Source organism: Gavia stellata, chromosome 2, assembly GCF_030936135.1.
Source record: "Gavia stellata isolate bGavSte3 chromosome 2, bGavSte3.hap2, whole genome shotgun sequence".
NCBI lineage: Eukaryota > Metazoa > Chordata > Aves > Gaviiformes > Gaviidae > Gavia > Gavia stellata.
Genome location: NC_082595.1, coordinates 54,420,997 through 54,438,777, shown reverse-complemented (window position 1 = coordinate 54,438,777; position 17,781 = coordinate 54,420,997). Strand labels below are relative to the sequence as shown.

General features: G+C 40.7%; 1 protein-coding gene across 1 annotated transcript in view; it reads left to right on the top strand.

Annotated features, from left to right (window-relative positions):
* The window catches only part of RNF217 (ring finger protein 217), a 60,525-nt gene that overhangs the window by 27,921 nt on the left and 14,823 nt on the right, over window positions 1-17,781 (top strand). The window contains exons 2-3 of the mRNA XM_059835638.1: window positions 6,173-6,406; window positions 14,180-14,344. Of these exons, the coding sequence (XP_059691621.1) occupies window positions 6,173-6,406; window positions 14,180-14,344 (399 nt within the window). The remainder of the gene's footprint in view (window positions 1-6,172; window positions 6,407-14,179; window positions 14,345-17,781) is intronic.

Here is a 17,781-nt window from a genome sequence, read left to right as displayed (position 1 = left end):
AGAGGCCTTTAAGAAAGAAGTTTTGGTTGAGTTTAGGTGTGTTCTGAAAAATGTCTTGCTAGTTTATTCTCGCAGTTTTTTTAGGAGAGTCTTATATGAGACTGTGGAGGGGAAAAAGAAGAGTTTGAACAGGAAACAGACACTGTGGTTTGGGGTTTTGCTCCAGGCTGCGGAGGCCAGTTTTGCCAGTTAAGATTTTGGTTGGTTTCTGGGGCTAAAGCCGCTCTGGTTGCCGCCTGCGCAGGTGATGCCAGCTGCGGCCCTCGCTGGTGTGAGGCTGCACCATCCCACAGCACCCCTGGGGATGTGGGTTTGTGTGAGTGTGCTCCCAAAAGCAGTCCTCAGTGTTATGGATGAAGCTGGAATCTCGGCCTGTGGCCGAGGTTGTGAAAACTAGATGATCTTTGAGAATTTAAATTTATGTCAAATACGCATTGTAAGCATTCAGAACACATGCTTTTGGAGCAGAAAGGTCAAACCTTTGATGTACTGATGGTGGTTGGACTGCAGTTATGTACACCGTGATTCCCTCCCAGTTTCTTGCTTTTCAATGCCTTTTTCCTGAAGGATGAGATACATGTTCTTCAAAGGCCCTGAGACTTTGCTTCTTTTTGTGTCTTTTTTTTAGTGTTGACAATGTGATAGTTAATGCAAATCTCGTTAACAATGTGACTAGAAGAGGTGGCATCTGTTCATGCCTGTAATGTTTGGGCCCAAGTGACTTTCTCTTTCTGAAGGTCACATGGAGCAGGAACCCCCACCTCATTGTCATGGCTTCATCCACATGTGTGGCACCAATGTGAAAGGAGAACAAAGACTTTGTGTCCTCAGAGGACATGAAGGAGGTCATCCTGATGGACCCTTTCAGGGTTGGTCTATGTGAGCTTGTGACACAATAGAAATCCGATTATTTTTTCTTAATGGAAGTCTCTGGTTGTACTTTTATTAATAATAAATGGCCACTTTAAATACAACTTTAAATGGACGTCTGTCACAAATATATACAGAAATTCTTCTGTTTTTTTGTCTTTGAATACCTGTCAGACATTGGTGCTGGGAAAAGTTACATTCCTTGGGCTACTTTTAGTTCCTGAGATGGGGAAAAGTGGAATTTTTTTTTTTTTCTCCTAGACATCTTAAAGGTGCTGTTGACATTTGTCACCTTCTTTGAATTGCCTCAATCACTGTCCTCATTCTCCACTGACTCTGAAGAAAGACTAGTCATTCTAGTTGTTTTGGTGGTCACTGATATTTCCTGGCATGGCAGAAAATATGAATTAAAACTGAAAAAGTAACAATTATTAATTCAGTGCCAGCGTGCAGGAGATCCTCACCATTTTGAACTCTTTCTGGATCCTTTTGTGATCAGCAATATGTGCCCCGCTAAGGCTAGTGAAGCCCTTCCCTCTTTAGGAGGGAAGCGACAGCTGTTGACTACAGATGATGGTTGGCAGAGAAGACGGTGGGGCAACTTAATGAGAAGGGGTTTCAGAAAGTGATTTATTGCAAGTCTGCTGTATTGAGAAATGAATAAAAGGGGGAATAAAAATGAAGCATACCCCATGGAGTATGGTTTGTGAAGTAATGAACGACAGGCAAGAGCTTGTCTGAAGATGTTCAGTGGAGGAGGTGGCACACAAGAAACCCAGTCTGTTTTCCTCTTTGGTGGTGGTACAAGTTAAGTAGCCCCTAATCTAATGACTGTTAGTTCTAGCTGTTAATTCTTGCTTCTATTGCAGCACTGAGGATTTGTACCATTTGATAGTAAGGAGGGAGGACGGATGGACTGAGAATCTGTTTCAGAGGACTTTTTTTTTTTTTTTGTAAAAAGAATTTGATGGAGAACATCAGGATATCACTGGCACAAATCAGAGTAGGGGATCCAGACTGCTGAAGTTAGTACTCAAACCACAGAAACGGTCATGGAACCACAACCAACAAGGCAGGTGCAAAATGCTTACTAAAAGTTTGCACTGTCTTTAGTTTGCACTTGTTGAATCATGTCTAAGTGGGTTTCATTTGGTTAGCACCTACCACTATGGAGTCCTGAACCATGGTGAGCCCTTCAGGTATTTTCCATGATTATTTTTTTTAAAGAAACCAAATTCAAAATTATACTCTCTGCTTTCCAAACCTACAAGAAAAGTAATTCTTCACTGATTTGCAACTTACCAGCAAAAATGAAAGAGCAATGTTTCCGGTGAACTAGAAAGCAATGGGATTTTGCTTATAAATAAAAGGAACTTTAATCCATTTATTTCTTCCCCTGTAGAATATGAAGGTCCTGTAGACCAGACTGTCCCTTCACTTGCATCCGTGCATTTCCAAAATATTTTTTATGCATAACATCCTTGGCAGTTTACAGGGGAGAATTTGGCGCACTAGTAGAAATTGAATTTCTCTATGGATGTGCAGATTAGACATGGCACTGTTTTTTCTTTCAGCATTAGTAGGTGAGAAGTAAGAACAATTTACTGGTTTATTTAACATATGCATCTCTGAACTAAGAATAAAGTTTCAGTTAGAAAATGCTCATTTGTATGTGTGTATTTTAAGGTAGAATGGCCCCTTCTTTAAGGAATATAGCCATAATATAGCTGCCCAAGTACAGCCTGCACAGGTTACATTACATCCAGCTTGGGCCAGGTTAAACGACAGGTATAAATCAGTGCTTCATTGGTGTAGTTTGAAATTTGCTTTCTGTGTAGCTAACAAAGATTTCTTTAGAAGAAAGCTCAGGGGGCAGAAATAATTTTCTGACTTAAAGTATCATGCCATCTGTTTCTGTTTTCTGTTGCTGGTATCACTGCATTTTGGGGCAGTAAGTGGACTAGTGTAGAGTCTGGTTCCAGCGCGTGTGTGCCCCCCCCCCCCCCAAAAAAAAAAAAAAAATTCTTTTCAAATAAAATGTCAAGAATTGGGGGGGAAGGTATGTATTGCTCTCCTGATAGTTTAAATGTTACCTTTCTGTAGGATGAAAGTCATAACAGCCTGCTTTTTCCTTATGAATTATAAGCAGAGCTAGCCCCTCCTGTGATGCTTTACAGAAGTGAAGCACAGCATAAGAACTGGATGCTGCCTGACATTTAACACTGTACTGGAGCTCAGCTGCTTTTAGACATATCTGAGTCGTTCCTCATGCTGTGAAAATACATCATGCTGTTGCGTATACTGAGAGTTCTGAAGTTCTTAATACACAGTGGTATTTTGAAATTCAAAGACTTAAAACTTGGGGTTTGACATTGTGATAAGCTGGTATTGAAGGATAAGGCTCTTAAAAATAAAAAAAAAAATCAAGGAAAATAATAAAACCAGCTGTTTTTACCCGGAAGAGATTTTTGGGTTGGTTTTTTTCTTTCTTTCCCATTCTGTAGCACCTCCTGGGTCTGCAGCAGCAGGTAGCCTAACAGGCTACCTCTAAAGCTGTACTTACATCAATTGCTGATGCTAGTGCACAAACAAAGATGGACTGTTTTGTAAGACAAGGCTCCATTGAAGTTACTGCTAATAAGCAAACCAGCTCTGTTCATTTCAGTCCCATTCAAAACACAGGAAAAGGATCAATCTTTGCCAAACTTGAAAGGCTGAAACTATTACAGAGGATAAAAATATTTACTTCAAGTGGGTGTAAAACATATTTTCAAAATAAACACTGAAAGCACACTTGACTCTTACCACATATATTAATCATATTCTGTGTGCATGAAATATAGAAAGTGTTCAGCTTTGTATTCCTTCGTTTTATAAATGCAGGTTTGTTCTAACTAGCATGTAATATAAGCAGTGCTCCTTAAGTACCAGCTTCGATGCCAGATGCAATGTCCCTTCTCACTGTGAGGTGTTACTGTGTTGTAGCTTAGTCTAGTCTTAGGAGAAGGGCTTGCCTATCTTAGCTTTTCCCTAATGCTTAAAAAAAACCCCAAAACCCTGAAGTAGTCTATTTGGTTTTAAATTGTTGTACCTACACTTCTTTAAACAGAAGCGTGTACTATCCTTGCAGTAGTGCAATAGCTTTTTATATTTCTGTAGCACATTGTTTTCCTAGTTTAGCATGTTTGAGTCGTCTAGTGCTGGATTGATCATCTTCTGCTTTATAAGCACAGCTCCATGATGTACTGGGTGATTCTTCTGAGCAGAGTCACTTTAGTGATGTCATATGCTCAAGTTCAATTTTCACATGCTGCTACAGATGAGTTAGTGTCCTACAGGTATAAAATATGGACATTCCCCATCATGTAGCTTGTGGGGTTTTGTTTTGTTTTTTCTTTTTTTAATACCTTTGAGTACATACTCCTCCTGTACTTACACTGATCCATGTAAAAAACAAACTGTTTGAGCCTAGCCTTTTTTGCATGTGGTAGAACTCTGCTCACCTTTTAGAGCTGGAAATGAAATTCGTGGAATTTCCCTCCTAAGAGTGGGTGTATTGCTGGGGGAGCTGCCTCTCTTCTGTACTGCAGGCAGATCTGCTTCCATCCTCACCTGCCTGCACTCTGAGCTGAGGCTACTCAGGACACCGCGGCAGCAACTGCGTGCTGAGGTGTTCTCTGCTGTGCTGTGGTCTGGGACAGGCTGCCACCATCCTCACCCTGCTTTTCTCTCTCTAACATATACTTAACCCCTTTGTTCTATGTGGGTTTAGCTATGCTGCTGAGAGAACAAAGGTAGTGCAATAGGGATTTTTTTTTTTAAATCGGTGTGAACCTTGGGTTTTATACGATTTTGTTATGACTCTTCTAATCCTCTGGCTCCTGACTAAATTAGATATCATTCAGTTAAAGCCTATATGGCTCCATTGCTCAGGCCACAATGACAGGGTTGTGTTGGTTTTTGGTTTTTTTCCTCCTTTCTTAGCTTAAATACTGCATTACTGGAGTCTCTGACTTGTCTTCTGGTACCACTATGCAGCAGCGAGATCTGCATCCAAATCTGAGGTGTTCCTATCCTATTTAGTGTATTGTTTGGCAGATTCCCATAATGGAGCATGTTAAAGAATAAGCAGTCTAGGGAAATCAAACTTGCCAACCTTGAAACAGCGATTTGTAGAAAGAGATGCTGGTTGTGCCATTAAACCCCTTTTTCTCTGCACAGAGATATTCAGTAAGGAAGGAGTTGGGCTGGTGGTCAGCTCCACTTGTACAGTCAACACTCATTCATTCAAGATTACTTGAGCCGGACAGAAACATGTTCAAGCCGGGTCCTTGCAGACTCAAGATCCAGCAGGGTTTGTTAACTCCGGCTCAGTGCCAAGCAAATGCAACTCTGCTGCTCCCAGACCAAGTAGGATCTGCTGTTTTGGCATGGAGTCTGAGCTGTTAAAGCCTGCCAAGCATGAAGGGTGCAGACCTGGGTCCAGCGTTGTTCTCGGATTCAGGAGCTCTGGAAACAAGTTGCAGATATCTGGCCATATGGATCAGCTTGGGACCATCAGGGCTCATTCGATCAAGAACAGTTTCAGCTCTGTTAACCTTGAGCTTGCTTCTGTGCCTGTTCTTGTTTTGGTTGTTTTTTTAAGGGTTTTTGGGGGGGTTGTTTTTTAACTCTGAGTTCTGGGAAAATTTATTAGCTTGGTCAGGCCCTGGCTCAGCTAACACTTTCTGCATATGCAGTGTAGCTTATAAGGAGCTTCTTGGAAGCAGACTGCAGAGGCACTGAGCTTGCTGAGTAGGAACCAGCTGAGGGCTAGCACTGAGTCAGAGCTGCTCGACTCTGATCATCCTAAATTGACTTCAATTTCTCTGTGCAGTGATTCCCATCACATTTTGCAGTGAAACAATATACAAATGTTTCCATTGCCTGCTTTCTCACAGCCTTCATGAGCCATGATAGTGGAGTGCTGACCAATAGACACAAAGCATGTAGTGCTGGATGAGTGCTGCTAGTTAGGGCTCGTGTTTTGGTTTCGTGGAGTACATAGCCATACACTGAGAGTATACATTTAATAACTGCAGTTGTCATAAGGGTAATTAGCTTTTCTGTTTGGATTTGAAAATACCTTCTGGAAAAACTGCAGTGTGCTGGAGTAAGTCAAAATACTTTTAAGATTATGTGCTTGATTGTCTGTGGATTGTTACGGTACTTGAAATTAAATTTTCTCACAAAATTCACAAATGCTTTCTTACTTCTTCCAAGCAAAAGGTCATACAGCTCTTCTGGGTTTTTCCATATGCAGGTGCAGCTGGGACAAGCAGATATAAAATGCCCGATCACAGAGTGCAGCGAACACCTGGATGAAACAACTGTCCTCTATAACCTGCCCCACGACGACATCATCAAGTATAAATATTTCCTGGAACTCAGCCGCATTGACTCCAGCACCAAGCCATGCCCTCAGTGCAAGCACTTTACAACCTTCCGGAGGAGAGGCCACATTCCTACCCCTGCCAAATTGGAGAACAAATACAAAGTGAGCATGCTTGCCAGGGCTATGGGTTAGATGGCGCCGCAAAAGTAGGACGGCATTTGGTGGGCATTAAATGAACTTTCTTGCATCACTGGGGCTGTGTGCAAGCTGTGATTAGGAATATGAATCTGTAGTACATCATTGATTAACTACTTAATTGATTTCTAACAGTTCAAGCAGTTGAACTTCAGTCCTTATTTCTTTGGCAGGTGGTGTTATTTTGTCCTGACACACAATTTAAAGAGTGTTTTCTCTCTGACATGCAAACAATATGGTCAGAAGAGACTGGGGAAGGGAAGTTACCACTATAACTGATAATTTTAGACACAGAGCTCCAGCAAAGATCAGTTTTCCCTGAAACTCTGAGCAAATGAATGCTGGGCATTTATGGTGTTAGGCTGTTGGCTTGCTCCTTCCTTAGAACTAGAGCTCTTGTCTGTCTTGCTTCTTGGTTTTGATTTCTTCAGTCCCTTACCAGAGGTTATACATTACTGTAGTCTCATCACTTACAGAAAAGAAAACTTGAGAAATATGGACGAAAAAACCAAAAAACACTTTTCCATCATTTCTTTTAGTAGAAGATTTTCTTATACTGTGATTTCAATCAAAGCTAAAAAGCAAGAGATTACAGACAGAAGAAGTTTTGAGCTGCTGAAGGTGCATCTTGGTTCCAGAAGATGACGGTTCTGTCTGCAGCATCATGCTCTGTGTTAGTTTTCCATCCGGTTATTAGATTTGTTGTGGTTAATTTCATGATTGAGCTGGCCTTTCCTGGACAAACCAGTTCTCCTCATAGGACTTCAGATGACTATTTAGATAGCCCTAATTACACAGCATAAGATTGAGTCCAGTATGAAGATTAAAAGGTAAAAGGTTGTGTATCCAGTGGAGTTGAAACCTTGGTAAAGCTTACTCTGAGTTAGGAGCTACTTATGTATAGCTGTGCAGTGCATGAATTACATGCCACACTGTCTGCTGGACTCAGCATTTTCAGATTTTTTGGCATCTTATGCAGAGGTGGAGAAATTCAAAGCTGCAGGTACAATTCCTTCTGCCCACAGCCATTCTCCTTCACCCACCCACCTAGCATTCCCTCAGGTGTAGACAGGATGTGCAGTCCAGGGTAGATGAGATGTTGTAATGCTTGTGCAGCAGCTTCTCTTAAGGCGCCAGAGCCTGTTACTGTCCCACTGCTGTGGGTCACAGGTGGTGCAGCTGTTGTATCATGGGATGCCAACTCTGAGAATGTTGACTGTTCCTCAAGGCACAAAATGGGTTGTTCTGTCCACCAGTGCTCTTTTATGAGTTAAAATGCTATAGTTAAAATGTTCCCACCACTTCCCTACAAATCGTAATCAGAAGGAACAGGAAGCTGTGTGATGCATGGAATAGTGCAAGCCAGAAGCAGTTCCCTGGTCCTGTGGTGATGCATTATGTGTAGTTCTGATCTGCAGAGCACGAGTTTCCTCCTGGGAACAGACTCTGGCAAAATGTGTCCTTGGAGCTGTGGCCAGGTGGTGCCTGGAAAAATGTCTAGTTGATGTTGGTCAGAAATATAATCAGGAAAGTGCTAGCAAACAGCATGGACGATCATAGTCCAGGGCTTCAAGCTGCTCCCTGAACCTGTGTGTTTTCTGGCATAGGTACAGCTTTAGTGACTTACTTTAAGCTTAGCCCAAGAAAGAGTTTTGCTGCAGTGATAAGATTTAAAAGGAAGACTATATATAAGATCATGTATATGTGAGTAATTACATACACATGTAGCTGTGGACCATTATTATCTCAGTTCTCTTAGATTCTCATGTGATTGTATAATAACTTGTCTGTGCCTTGAATTATAGGCTCTTCGGAGGTACAGACTCATTTTCTTCTGCATATAGCATAGAACACATCTGACTGGAGACTGGGAGACTCACATATTCACATGCAAGCAATATAAACAGCAGTTGCACCAGAGGAATTCTGCACCAGCAGTGGAAGTGCTGCCTTCAGAAGAACTGAGTCATGGGTGGGGAAGTCTATGCACAAGCCTACTAGTAGGATCACTGCACCCAAGGGCTCAGTGCCAGTACCCTCACTGTACCCTCACTGCAACAGGAAAACACTGTAGAAACCCATAGTACATTTGAACAGATACTTTTGAAATGTTATTGATGGCATTCCTAAAATTTGATGCACTACTTAAAATTATAAGTAAACTTAACATCTAAATTTAAAGAGGTAGCAAAGTTATTAGATTAATGTTCCTTACTATAGCTGTTCTATGTAAGCTAAACTGATCAAAGCCCAACAGTTCAGTTTGCTGCTGCTGTTTTACATTTTTGAGATCAAAGTCTTAGTGTGCTAAGCCTAGAAAGTTAGTGGTGCATGTATGTTGAGAGAGAAGGAGGGGAAGAAAAGGGAAACTTGCTATCCAATCCTTTCTTCTCTCATTAGTGCCAGTTAGGATAGCACAGTGACTATTTAGTTTCCTATATCAAATATTTGTATCACAAATGGATCCAGCTTTAAGTAAGGAAATACCCCTGGCCCCTCTCTTACGACCTAAATTGGGAGTGTAAGACTTGGTTGTAGACAAGATCCTAATAAACCTTTGGTCAAAGCTGGTATGCCAAAGTGCAAAGGAAATGGGCAAAAATTGAAAAATTGGTAGTTCAGTTCCTATGCATGGAACAGATGTGGGTTTCACAACAGTGAGTATGTTGGCTTGCTCAGTGAGGGGGTTTGGGGGCTTTTTGGGTTTTTTTCCCCCTAAGCCCTGGATTTCACCTGTTGTTTTAATGTTAGTTCTTTGACCTGCCACCTGCCATAAAGAAACAGTTCGTGGTTCATGGACTCTATTTCTGTCTTATCAACCTGTGAGATTCATAATGAAGTTTTCTTGTTCACTTCTGTCAAGAGATACACATCACATAAAAGAAGGGCTTGAGTGCTTGGCTTTGGAAATGTACATGTTTTTTCAGTGCAGTTGTTATATAAACTATCTTTTGTTTGAACTACTCAAGAGTTTCTGAAACTCATTGCTCTAGAACTGGTAGGAATCTGTACCTGCAAAGATGCTGTAATAGAGCGGCTCTGTGTAGTTCATATCAGTTCCCCCCTTTTTGGATCAGATTTTAACCTTGAAGTCGCAAATATCTTCATGGCTACACATCACTTAATCTGACTTGAGCCTGAGCGGCTGCGCACATGGTGATTTTGCTATGCTTTCCCTCATTGCTCTCAGCTGTTCATTCCTGCCAGCTTGCTTTTGCTCATGTTGATGTTTTGGTGTCACACTGGGAGCTGGATCAAAAATCAGCTCCAATGGGATACAAGATTTGTTTGTTTTGTTGTTGCTTATTTTCAGCTGGTACAAGAAAGGGGATGGGTTGGTGATGAGGAGGAGGCAGCTGTTTTAGCAGGAGCCCATGGTTATTTTGGAATAAAGTGACTATATAGCTGTAGCTAGAGACTGTAATTAATGTAATCAGTTAGTTGCACAGTTAATTCAACCATCCTATTATATAGCTAGCATTCCACTAAGCAGCAGAAAATCCCACTAAGCTTTTGCAGCTTCAGGCTCTCAGAATATTTTTACTGTACAGTCAGTTTTGCTATCGTCATCTCACATCAAGCAGTGTTTTGTGTTGCTGTTACCTACCAATTCTGAAAGGTCTTCTCCTGGCAGGTGAGGAAAATGATAGTTAGAATAGTTGGCAGTAAAAAGGCTAGCTAAGAAAATGGAAAATATTAGCCTCAAAGGTCAGTGTTTCAGAAAGCTGAGAACCAGAAGGGTTAGTATGAGAAGTTGTGTAATGTTTTCTATTTCAAAGGAGACTGACCTCCAGATGGCATAGAAGTTTGTGTATATGTCCATCCTCTGAATTCTGATCTGCCGAAATGGAAGTTGTAAAATAAGTGGAAAAATATTTGTGTGAGAAAAAATATATTCACAAAACATTAGATTAATGTTTTGGGTTTTTTCAGGTATAGTTCATCGGCTTTGCTGGACTATAATATATTTTACTGCTTTAAATTACGTATAGATAGCATTTCTGTGTCCTCATTATGATGATTTCGTGCACTAATACTGAAGCATAAAGCAAATGATACTTGACTTTTTTTCTTTCAAAAAAGTAGAGAAAGAATGGAGTAAGAATCTGTAAGACTGCTGTAATTGCCCTGTTGTGTTCCTATTTCTTAAGCACACTGGTGTCACACTGCATCCAAGTTTGAATAGGTTTAGGGTTTCATTTTGCAGCCACTAGTTCCAAGAAAAGTAAGGTTCATAAGTACTTAAGAGAACATACTTTTCTTTGCCTGCTTGATGTATGTTCAGACAGTATTGAACAACAGAGAAGTCAAGTGGCCCATTCAAAATGTAACAACTATTTACCAGTTTAGTTTTGTGGAAGATGCTGTCAGGGGTGGCAGGTGGAAGAGGAAACTAAAAACTCCAAACCTGGTAATGAGGTAGACAGTTCCCACTAGTTTACTTCAGTTAGTCAGGGCCATTGATGGCAACAAATGTTATTCTGAGTTCATGCAGTTATAGCCTCATCCTGTATTTCAGTACTTTCTAAGTAATGTATTTGGAAACATCTGATATCAGCGTGCATGTATAAGATTAAATATATATCCTGGTGGCTGCCATATTTCTTGCAATTATATGCATGCTATAAAACAAAGATAGAGCCTGCAATGAATTTGTGTCAGACTTGCACCAAAAAAACTCGCTCAAAACCAAACCCACAAAACTTATGTTTTAAATTTTGTTGGCATTTTGTTTAAGAAAGAAGCTATAACTTGCAGCTTGCCAGATCTGTTGGTTTGGGTTTGTATTTTTTAACATTCATGTTCCATCTCACATATCTGAATACTGCAACTGATAAAAGCTTTCAGGTGGCAGAACACACAGTTGTGGCTACAAGCTTCATCTTTGGCTGAGGCATAACAAATACTGAGTAATACAACGTGATGCCTGCTGTAATCTGTCTTTCCAGCAGTAAGTCACTGTGACATGCATTATTGAAAAACGTAAATTAAAAGTTGGGGGGGGGAAGAAAGGAAAAAAAAAGATACAGACATAGTGGGGAGGATAGTCGCTAGTAATCTATTTTGTGCATATTGGTTTCTAAAGGATTGTGGAAACATAGATCAGTGCTCTGTGTTAGTTTGGTTAGTAGCAATAAATATGCTATTTAGGTTCTTCAGAGTGGGACTTTTCCTCTTTCCTATTAAAGCTGTTTTTATTATGAGAATTCATCTGGGAAGCAGAGATGCAGGATAGTGTATTTCCTTTGGTTTAGCATCTGTGCCAGTGGACCAACAAGTCAGAGACAGGGCACCAGTTATATTTTGTATTGCTTTTGTTTTATACTTTATCTTGGCTTTAGACATTACTGTGTTTTCATGCAGAAAGTAATGTTTGTAATCCACATGTTGCAGCTTTGATATATTGTTTCCCTACAAACAAGTTTCATTTGTTGTGCTGTCTACCTGTGTCACTGAAGTATGTGATAAATGCAGTTTTCTTCTGTGTGAGGTATCTTACCATGTCCCTTAGCAAAAATGTCACTTTGTAGCTATAGAAAGCAGTAAGTGATACTTGCACCAGGCACAGGGTATTAGAATTTCATCCACTTTAATATTACACTCTCTTTGAGTCTGCTTGATATAAAGGAAATGTATGTATTCTAACACTTAAATGCATGTACGATATATTTTTTTGCAAGGATAATGACTAGTAGATGGAAACTGACTAAAATGTTAATGTGTTGTAATAAGAAGAAAATCTGTCAACTTCTTGATGCTGCTTCCCTTCTTCGCACTTTTGCCTTATGCCCAGGCAAAGGATCCTGGAGAGGGAAATGCTGTCTTATGGGTAATGAGAAAATTATTAATTCTCTTGACCATTAACTCCCATTCTTGCACTTGCTGATCTGTAGATGTGGATTGGCATAAAGAGGTAAGCTGAAGTGATGCATTGAGCAGCACATCATATAGTCCACCATTAAAGGTAAAATACTTGGTTAAACAGTGCTGCAGAGACAGAGGTACATCACTTGATACAAATGAAGCTATGCCTGTTAGACACTGCTGCAGTTTTAAAAAAAAAAAAAAAAAATTGCTGTCTATAGGTGAAGTTAAAGACAACCACTGAAAAATGGGTCACCTAGGGTCATAAAAATGCTTAGCTTGAGCCATTGTGTCAATTAGGTTTTTAATGTGAAACATTAAAGGCAAAAAACTAAATGCTATCTCTGTGTTTAGAACTTGAGGAATAGCATTAAGGGTAGCAGACGGCTTAATTTCTTGGTCATGCATCAGAGATCAGATCGGCTTTGTATTAGCATGCTGGTAGTGACGGGTGTAGGAATTGCACATATAAATCATAATTTTGGCTGCCCCCCAGCAAAATACTTAAGGGAGATCAGAGGGCCTACTTTGAACTCTAACTGGAGCCGAGGCAGCACACCACCAGTCGGCATGTCTGAGCACAGGGCACAGCAACCAGTGGGAGCGAGGACGTTGGAAATACGTTTTGGAGGCTTCACATGTGACTACACCCTAGGATGTAGTTTGCTGAACAGCACCCCACCACCATGCGTGGCCAGCACAGACGCATCTGTGGTTCAGTGGTGAACTAGGACACAGATACAACCAAAAAGCCTTTTTTTGGCTGGTTGAATTCCTCAGTCCGTCCATCGGCTGGTACAAAGCCAGGGCACTGCCAGGCATGGACTGCTCCTGGAGCTAGCAGACGGGGCTGAGTAGTCGCTGGAGTAATGTGCCTTCCCATCTTTCAGGCTGAGATGTTTTGCTGCCGAACACAGCAGAAGTGAAGGTGTTGCAGCGGCCTAGATATGCCTGTGTCTAATGTGGCTTCTAGTTCTTGCTTTCCTTAGTCATGATCCAGGTGGAGGCTTGTCTTTCATCAGAGAGGCACATTGCGGGTGCTTATATTTATTACTTCTACAAACACAGCAGCTGCCATAGCTTTTTTCAAATATAAAAAGAAATAGCCAGGCTCTGGAGGAAGACATGATGACGATGGTACCTGTTTGACGCAATGTTTTAAAACCCAGGGAGTGGGAAGAAAAGATCCTTTCTCAATTTAAGGAGCTTGGCTTGTGGTTTTTGCCGTTAGGTGTGGTCTGTAGCAAGCGGGCCGTTTGGCACAGCCTCAGCTCGCACTTACGCAGTCAAGAGCAAAAGGAGGTGCCTGACTTCCAGGTGGTAGTTGTGGCCCTTGGCTGAGACCCTTGCTCTTGGTCCCTTTTCCCAGGACCATTCCTGATATAAGCTTCATAACCCATTCTCTGTAGAGCCCCTTCAGAAGATGAGGTACTCCCTAGTAATAGCCTTGGCAGTGAAGTTTATAACCAGAAGCCTGAGATCCACAGCACTGAAAACTGGCTGCTAATTCTTAGGTAATCTCACACATGTATTGGAGGCAACTGAATAGGCTTCCTGCATTTTGCCTTTTGGCATTTGAAGCCACATGGTGAATTCGGGAAGCAGTTCCTATGCATAAACCAAGCTACTTGTGCCTTGTATGATTGGGGCCTTTCCTGGCTTTAGCAATTACTTCTGTATTTTCTCTCTTTTAAAAAGAAAAAGAACAAGTTAGCTTCCACAACTTCTTATTTTTTTTAAAGCAGACCCTTCAAAAGGTGTTAGACCTTTGCTGAGCAGCTACTCTCTTAATTGAAGAGCAGTGGTTTTAAAACGGGCTTTCCAGTTGGGTCAGCGCCCAACTTGCAAACCTGTGGTGTTTTCTCATTTATACAGATCCAGTGTCCATCTTGCCAATTTGTCTGGTGTTTCAAGTGCCACTCTCCCTGGCATGAAGGCGTTAACTGCAAAGAATACAAGAAGGGAGACAAGCTGTTGCGTCACTGGGCCAACGAAATTGAACATGGGCAGAGGAATGCCCAGAAGTGTCCAAAATGCAAGGTGAGCTGCTGTCCCTTAGCTTGCAGGTAGTGGCTTCAGACTGTTTAAATATGTATTTAAAGGAAATATTTGCAGCTTCTGCTAGGCATTGGAAATGGAATTCATGCTTGCTGTCCAGATTCTTGTCAATGACCCACTGAGAAAAACAGGTCAGATGTTTTACTTGCTGGTTCCCACACTGATACTGCAGAATCTCCGCATATAAAAGAAACATTATGGAAATCATAAGAGGGAGCTTTGATGTATGCTTATAATGAATGTGTGTTACAGAATAAATTATTCCTAAAATAAAGCTTTAAAGAAATGTAAAGCTTTAGAGAAATCTGATGCCCTTTGTCAGGTGTGCCCAGGTGGCCAAGAAGGCCAACAGCATCCTGGCCTGTATCAGAAATGGTGTGGCCAGCAGGAGCAGGGAGGTGATCGTGCCCCTGTACTCGGCTCTGGTGAGGCCGCACCTCGAATCCTGTGTTCAGTTTTGGTCCCCTCACTGCAAGAAAGACATTGAGGTGCTGGAGTGTGTCCAGAGAAGGGCGACGAAGCTGGTGAGGGGTCTGGAGCACAAGTCTTATGAGGAGCGGCTGAGGGAGCTGGGGTTGTTTAGCCTGGAGAAGAGGAGGCTGAGGGGAGACCTCATCGCTCTCTACAGCTACCTGAAAGGGGGTTGCAGAGAGGTGGGTGTCGGTCTCTTCTCCCAAGTCACTAGCAACAGGACAAGAGGAAATGGCCTCAAGATGCGCCAGGGGAGGTTTAGGCTGGATATTAGGAAAAATCTCTTTACTGAGAGAGTGGTGAAACACTGGAATAAGCTGCCCAGGGAAGTGGTGGAGTCACCCTCCCTGGAGGTGTTCAAGGAACGTGTGGACGAGGCATTGTGGGACATGGTTTAGTGGGCATGGTGGTGTTGGGTTGGTGATTGGACTTGATGATCTTAAAGGTCTTTTCCAACCTTAATGATTCTGTGATTCTGTTTCCCAAAGAGCTTGGGTGAATTCAATTTCTGAGTAAGGCAGAAAGTATTTTATCAACAAGTTAACTAAGGGAGACTTTAAGATTTGGCTAAACCAGAAGTTTTTTTATGATTAAATGTCAGTTCTTCACAAGCCTTTCTCATGAATTAGTTTAATTTTCAATAATGAAGTACAATCCCAAACCCTAAAGATGTCATTAATCTCTTCCAGGATAGGAAATCCTCCCCACTACTCAAATGAGATGCAACAGCCCTGCACACCCCTGCCACGGCTGCCCTTAATGAAGGTGGCCATTATGTTTGTTCACTGTTTTTTTCACAGCATTTATCTCCAGCTACTGACAGAGTAGTAAGTCAAAACCTTGAGAGCACCATGGTGGTGGGAGACTGTCCTTTTTTTACAAAGGGAGTACCTAATCTGAACCTATCTATTGCTCTACATCTGCTTCATGGAGAGGACAAAGTAAGGAAACTGGAACATTTGGTAGGAAATAAATATTGAATGGGATAATTCACTTCTAAATGTCTGAAGTGTACTTTTGTCACACTTTGAGCCTTATCCTGTGCAAATAAGAGAATGTTTATCAGTTTACTAACTATCTTATTTTGGTCTTGGGAATAAATGCCTGTGATGCCATAGCCTGAAATTGAAAGATTTCAAAGCACTTAAGAAAAATTCAGAAAGCTCTGAAATCAGCAGTCGGTTGTTTACTCTCACATACACATGACATTAACAGAGTTTTTTTAACAGCTTCCTATTTGGTAAGAGTTGATAGGTTTGAGCCAGTTCTAAAAACGTTCACTTTCTGGGGAGTCTTACAGTAAATCCTCTTACAAACTTAGTTTCTTTTACAGTGGGAAGAAGTATGTGTTTTGTTTTTTAATTCTTTGACTTGTGTCTGGATTCAGATTTTATGACAATGCAAATGATATAACTATTGAAATAAGTTGTCCAAAAAAAGAAGAATATGCACCAAGCAAAAAAGTACAAATGTGAAAAAGCAGGGGGAAGAGGGGTGCTAGCTGGAAAGAGAAAGAAACTAAAACTGGTAACCCAAAGGTGTTTATCCTTAATAAGTTTAAAATTTAAAACGCCAAACGTACAACTGTTTTCATTGTCTTCCAAAGGGAAAGCTGGATGCTTGAAACTTATGCAGGTTAAGTCACTAATTTTGAAGCCTCAAGTTGCATGAGTTTGGCTATTAGTTTCAAAAAGACTTTAGCTTGCTTTTCTTAATCAAAAGACAATAAAACCCCCTGCATGGTGGGAGGCAGTATGGAAAGTTATGAAACTAGCACAGAAAAAGAACCTTTGTTAACAAGTCCTTTCTGGTAATGTGGTATTATAAGTGAATATTGAAGAGGGAGTTCAACCTTTTCATAAACTGTATTGCTACCCCCACTCCTGATAGTTTTTTCTCAGAGGTGAAAAAAAATTCTTCCTGCCTACATTCTCCAAAATATTTATATCAACATGTTGTTTGTTTGTTTTTAAATCAAATCTGTAATTAGCAAATAATCAAAAGAGCCACTTAGCCAGTGGTTAGTGGTACTGTTCTTTTTCTTTTTTCTTTCTTAATTGGTTATTGAGTAGTTATAAAAAATATATCTTATGCAGCATTCTCCATCAAAGCATTAATAGATATCTGGGCACATGGGGATAGACATATCAACAGTTAAAAATTTGGAGTCAGGGGGATTGGAGCTAATACTTTCTCTGCCTCTCTCTCCAGCCATCACCCCAAAACCACTATATAAAATACCATTGAATCAGGTGACTATCATATTTTCAAATAAAGTAGAGAGAAGAGTGACAGAGAAAACGGAGTTCGTAACATACTATTTGTTTTATCCTTGTCCTAGGTCCACATAGGCAATGTTTCAGGTGACAACATATTTTATTTTGATATGTGCATATATTCTACTTAAAGAACCTCTTTCATGTTTTGGTTAAAAATTTGCAGCAGCTAAAATTGACAAACAGATTGAGAAAAGTCAAAATTAAATTGTGTCAAGATACTAGTATTCAATCTTTACGCTAAAACTGAAGCTAACAGAAATTAAAGATAGAAACTTCAGTAGAGGTAGAATTTCTTAACTGAGATAACTTATAAAATTACTGGTAATTTCCAAAGTGTGATACTGATTACAGTGTAGACTGTGACCATGTTTTACAGATATCTTCTGGACATAATTATATATACAGATAACAGATAGACGCAGACCCTTTCTTTAAGTAGCCATACCACAGAGAAGTAGAATGCACAATTATTATCTTGTCTGGGTGAGAAAATGGGAACACTGTTACGGGGTGTGTGTGTATATATAGGCAGATCCTTAGGCAAGTATTCACAAGTTTTTCAGTGGTTTTGGTAAGTGCTTTGAAAGAACATAATCCTTTTTAATGTGAATACTAGCGGGCACTGTTAAATAAGCTTAAACTTGATTACTTTTTCCTGTAGGTGGACAC